Source organism: Macadamia integrifolia, chromosome 7 (genome assembly GCF_013358625.1).
Source record: "Macadamia integrifolia cultivar HAES 741 chromosome 7, SCU_Mint_v3, whole genome shotgun sequence".
NCBI lineage: Eukaryota > Viridiplantae > Streptophyta > Magnoliopsida > Proteales > Proteaceae > Macadamia > Macadamia integrifolia.
This window is the reverse complement of record NC_056563.1, coordinates 31,075,180-31,081,179: the sequence shown is the minus strand read 5'-3', so window position 1 is coordinate 31,081,179 and position 6,000 is coordinate 31,075,180. Positions and strand designations below refer to the sequence as shown.

The window sequence follows — 6,000 nt, the reverse complement described above, 5'->3', positions numbered from 1 at the left end:
CCTCACCAATACTATCACCTGGTTTTCAAATTTTCAATTTCTTATTCTCTTTCTCACAATAACAATCCCGTGCATGAGGCTCCGGCTTTACAGTAGAATTTGGGAGATGTAAACGTTCGCAATCTTACCCTTTACTTTATAGAAGAGGATTTTTTCAAGTTTTGAACCTGTGATCAACATGTTACAATAGGTTGCTTTAAGAATTCTCTCCATCCCCAAATTAAAAAAAAAAAATAATAAAAAATTATTATTATTTTAATAGGAGAAAATTTCCTAGGTAACCCACATATATGTCCTCTCACGTTTTTTTCTCTCACCTTATTCTTTCGATAATGTGAAATTATGTGAATGATACCATTTATTATGCTGCCAATAGTATATTATTGCGAGAGATTTCCCTCATGCCATAGTAGGAAACCAATTCTCTTCTTATTTTAATTCACTTAAAATATACTGCTCCCACTTCTCCCCCCCCCCCCCCAACACACACACACACACCCAGATCCAACCCAATTTTTTTTTATAAGAATTCCTAACTAAATTGTCTTTGGATAAAATTCAGTATTACTGAGAGTTCATCTTTTCATAGAAACAACAAATCCAAAAAACTTCTCATAAAAAAAATAATAACAAATCCAAATATGTAAATTAGAGATACATGCAAGGATTGACAAGAACACCCTTCACCCTTTCTCGAGATGCTGGAGGAGTCCCTGTCTAACTCCCTTTCTTCTTTAATATTAAAACAAGAGAATGAAATGCCCTATAATGTAAATAAATGAAAAGAAAACTCTTGTTTTACTTCCATAGTTTTTGACCCAAGAATAGAAAAAAGGTAGAAAGTGTTTAAATGATTAATTCGTTAATATTTCCGGTTGTTATCATTTGAAATCATGAGGATAATAGTGTGGTCTTCCTCTTACAATAGTAAATATGATCATAATAGAAAAAAAAAATAATAAAGTATGATCAGAAGGGGGGATAGATTTGGGAAACAGGGAATTGGGGTTGGCTAATATGTAATATCACCTACTTATGATCTGTAGTACTCAGAAACTTCTCCACAAAAACCGCTTACAGCAAAAAACCTCAAAACCACTTTAAGGGACAGATAAAGTGGTTTCTTTCTCTTCATCCCATATCTCTATATTAAAGCTCCAAACCTCCATTTCTTCTATTCTTTTGCTCTCAAGAAAATTTGGCCTAAAGAATCCTTCCAAAGTTCCAAACAAAAACTGAAACTTACAAAGGCAAGGAGGAGTTTTAATTTCTTTCCACCTCTTCATGCGTGACAACAAAACTTTTCTTTACCCCTTTTTTTTTTTTTTTTTTTTTTTTTTTTTTTTTTTTTTTTTTCTTTTTTTCTTTTTGATGTTAGCCCTTCCATTCAAAAATCAAAAGAGTACTCAGCATCTTTGCTTTTCTTGTTTTGGATTTTTTGTAGATCTTGCAAAGAAGAGAAAGATGATTCAAGAGCTGTTAGGAGGAAGTGCAACACTCGTAAGAGAGAGGAAAATCTCCATTAATGGAATTTTAGAAGGTCATCATTCACCTTCTCCTTCTTCTTCTTCTTCTGCAAACAAAACAGCCACTGCTGCAGCTACAACAGCAACTACTACTACTACTACTACTACTACTACTGCTACTGCTACATCATCATCAACCTCACAATCTTCAGATCACCAAAATTTGAGGTGCCCAAGATGTGATTCTTCCAACACTAAATTCTGTTACTACAACAATTACAATCTCACCCAGCCTCGCCACTTCTGCAAGACCTGCCGGCGGTACTGGACTAAAGGCGGTGCACTCCGTAACGTACCCATCGGTGGCGGCTGCCGAAAGAACAAGAACACTTGCGTGTCAACCTCTGCCGGAAAATCTAGCACCGCTAAAGTGAAGACAGTATCAGATGTAGTAAAAGCGAACATCGGATGTAGTTTTGATCATGATCCTCACTCAAACCCTATTCTATGGGCTTCTCCACAGAATTCTCAACTGTTGGCCTTACTGAAATCCTCCCAGAACCCTAATCCGATGGGATCACCCATGACGTCGGATCAACAGTCAGAAGCGGCGACAGGTGCATTAAATGTGAGAACCCTAAGCTTAGATCCTTTGAGTCAGATTCCTATGGGTCTCTGCAGCTCTTTCTGGAGAAACAATCAGCATCATCAACCACAGCAACATCATCATCATCAGCATCAGCAGGGATTGTTACTTGGTGAGGTTCAAAACTCTGGGGTTCAGGAGCTTTACCAGAGGCTAAGATCATCTACAAATTACTACACAGATCATCCCCAGATGGGCTTCACCAATGTGGGTTCCACATCATCTTCTTCAACAATCTTGGAACCAGCAGCTCCTGTTGTTGCTGGTGGGGAATTGGGTTACTGGAGCACTCCTGCATTCTCATGGTCTGATCTACCCACCACCAATGGTGCATTCCCTTAAGAATCTAATTATATCTCAACTCTTCCTTGACAAACTAATCTTTGTTGTTGTTGTTATTGCCTGTTTGGGGTTATGGTATATCCAGATATGGTTTTAGATTTAGGTTCAGATCTCTTTTATGTTCTTGCTTCTAGCTAGATGTGTTTGTGTGTATGTGTGCTTAGCTTGTTAGTATGTACCAAGTAAACCCAAAAACCAAAAAAAAAAAAAAAAAAAAAAATGTTGAGTCACACATTCAAGTCTCTTCTAATTTGAAACTCTCATACCCTCTTTAAAGTTCTTTTCTTTTTCCTTTTTCAAAAACCTTTCGGTGGCAAAGTGCTGAGTCAGGTTTTGGGAATATAAGCTTGTAGTACTTTCTTCTGTTTCATTTGTGCTTTTGTTTAGGTATGAATAAGAAGAAGAAGAAGAAGAAGAAGAAGTGAGTTAGTTCCTCTGAAGCTTCTAGGGTTGGTTTAACATAGAAGAAGATATGTAATGGCGGTGGGTGGGTAATAGTAAAAGGAGATTCTTTCATGGTTATAAGAATAAAATGGTGAATGTAAGTAGTGAAAGCAGCCTTTAGAAAGCTAGCACTGCCAAAAACATCAACTTGATTCGATTTTTACAGTAGCTAGGAAGGGTTCTGTTGCAGCCTTATGCACTCATACAAGGAGGGTTACATGGAAACTTGCAGATATATTCCTTTCAGTTCTGAAACACACACAAAAAAGCAATTTATTTACATTATATTTGGGTTTAATATTGATAAAAAATGTGTCACAAGCTCGAATATCTAGAGGATCTCTCTCTCTCTCTCTCTCTCTCTCTCTCTCTTTCTCTCTCTGTTTGTTTACTTGAAATTAGATTACATCATTCTCTCTTTCTCTCTCTGGTTTAACTGTAGGGTGAACATGAAACAAGATAAGGTTGACTTTACTGATGGTCTCCTCCCTCTTCACATACCATAATTCTTGTCCATGCCAATCTAATTTCTGCCATTTGAAAAAAAAAACCAACAAATTTGTTTAGGGTTTCTTAGAAGGGAAAAAAAAAGAACAGTACTTTTTTTAGGTGTTAATCAATTGATTTTAATCTACTCCTACCCTTAGGAACAAGTGGACTCTGTTAGATAACAGTAGCTTAGCTTGAAATTAATTTACCAGCTGCTTTCATATAAGAAGGGGAAGGAATACTGCTAGAAATCAAGTTAAAAATGGGTATGGATGACTTGATCCAAACAAATATTTTAATAGCATTCTGAAAACATTTTATGTTCTATCACCAATTTAGAGGCCTTCTATTTCCTACAATTAGAGGGTGGACATGGGTGCTACGGTCACTTGTTCTATTGCGACTTAGTGGTTGCGAGTTTGAGCAATGGTGAGAACTTCATGCATTAGGTACGCTATAATAATTCCCTTATTTAAAGGCTCTAGATATTTGCGTGATCATTTCCTCTAGGTCTACCTAGTATTAGAATGTCATACATCATTTGTCTCCTCCTTGTGCATCACCTTCCCAATTAGAGATTCTTCTTGACATTAGAATGCAAAGTTGATATACATGATTAATTTCTTGAATCATTCTTCTGGGGGTTATCTTTCTATTATTATTTTTATTTTTTTAAAATGGCCTTAAAATGAAATGGAAATGCTACACTCAATTGAAAATCAAACTCTTTATTTTCAATTTCAACATAATTTTTTTTACTATTATTATTATTATTAGGGTTTTATTTCCTGTCACTATGCCTAGTGAAGAATAACGATTCACAACATAGCAATAATTTTTTATTTTTGATATTTTGTCCCCAATGAGTGTTGAACTCACGACCTCTTGATTTTGAGGTGTTCGTGTTTGCCAACTGAGTAACCCCATTTGGGTTAACAACATGGCAGCTAGCAGTACATGGGTTAGTAAGCATATCATTACTACAATTTCACCTTAAAACACGAAGAGTAAGTAGCTAAAGTTACAAAGATACTCTTTTATTTTATATTCAACTCCATTTGATGGTATTTTTGTAATTTTACTAAAACTTTGGATCAAAGTTTGAGTGAGCAACCTTCTTTGCTTATTTTGGACTAAAATTTGGCTATTGAGATGTATGTGGGGTCCCTTATAACATGGAATGAAAGTAGGAAAAAGGAGCCCCTTTTATTATATTATTATTATTATTTAACCTTTGAATTCCAACATCCTCAAAAACCTATCTAGATTTTTTTTTTCCTGAAAATCCAAATAAAAATATATGGGGAGATGTCTTGCCTTGAATATCCAAGCAATCAAGCAAAATGCAGAAAGATAAATTAAACCCTTTTTGGGAAAAAAATCATTTCAATCTTGAGGCACATAAACAAAACTTACCTCATGTACTGATCATTTTATAACAAAATGAGGCCGTAAACAATAAGGCTCAGTTTGGATCATGAGGGTCCAAAACAGCTAGAAATTTTGTAAGGGTTTGGATTTACTTATATTGATTGGAAAGAAGTAATAGTCTATCCGGCAAATTATATTCCCAATAGAACAAAAAAATTCTAGCATCTCAGTACAAATCAATTCGGCTATTTTAGGTGAACATATTGATCCATATATTGGACAAGGGAGTTGTAACATTAGGTAGAAGATATAGTTCCCATGCATGATGCACAGGTACCTGTAGCTTTTCCAATGCAAAATAATGCAATTCTTGGCTTCTTGGATGCATTCTATTAAAAAAAAAAATGACATATCTATTGCACTCCTATCACTGTGAGGTACAGGAGGATCAAAATGTACACAATCTTATCCACACTTCGTGAAACAACTAATCAGCTACTAGCTATTTGTCGCATTCTGTTACATAGTTGCTGGATTCTAGATACAGCTCAATGCATTGCAAACCAAAATCTTGGATTAGAGCAATCAAATTTAAAACCCAAAGTTGCACTTAAAATTGTAACTTCACTTTCCCCAATTAAGTAAGAATTGTTAAGCTGATGTCTAAAACTTATGGGTTTACATCCGGGGGGCGGGGGGGGGGGGGGGGGGGCGCCTCGTGCTGGGGCTCGTTCTGATGGGTTGTTGTCCAAAGGCACACACTAGTGTGGGAACTCCCTTGGAAGCAATTGCCCTGGCTTAAAAATGGGAAAATGCCTTAGGAGGTCCACTACTGTTTTCTCGACTGGAACTTTTCTGAATGTGGTGTAAGTCCATGGTACTATACTAATAATTGATGGTCCTCAGTAAGATCATCAGAGGTTCTGGCCCCTCTGAATTTTTTTTTTTCCAGTAATTATTTGGCATCTCTTTCTTCTTCGGATTTATTTATTTATTTATTTATTTTGCATAGAAATATTGAAAACAAATTCACCCAGAAAGAAGTAGAACTGAAGAGATGGTTTATTTCATAAATGGCGTATATAGTGCACCGGGCTCCGGCCACTGGGAGGATCATATTGTAGGTAGTTTTACATCCATTTTGTTGAGAGGTTGTGCCACCACTAGGTTACCATAAAGCAACCTTACTATTACACTGAGGTACGCCTTCTCTTATTTTTCATTTCTTAGTGAATCTTAATG

General features: G+C 36.0%; 1 protein-coding gene across 2 annotated transcripts; it reads left to right on the top strand.

Moving 5' to 3' along the window:
- Positions 1–1,101: 1,101 nt before the first annotated feature.
- On the top strand, positions 1,102–2,686 carry LOC122083514 (dof zinc finger protein DOF3.4-like). 2 transcript variants are annotated; one of them, XM_042651351.1, is made up of 2 exons: positions 1,102–1,250; positions 1,445–2,686. In XM_042651351.1, the coding sequence occupies exon 2, from the start codon at positions 1,465–1,467 to the stop codon at positions 2,452–2,454; it is 990 nt and encodes a 329-aa protein (XP_042507285.1). In that variant the 5' UTR covers positions 1,102–1,250; positions 1,445–1,464; the 3' UTR covers positions 2,455–2,686. The 2 variants fall into 2 exon arrangements, with proteins under 2 accessions (XP_042507285.1, XP_042507284.1); XM_042651350.1 differs by lacking the exon at positions 1,102–1,250 and adding an exon at positions 1,264–1,288.
- Positions 2,687–6,000: the final 3,314 nt, after the last annotated feature.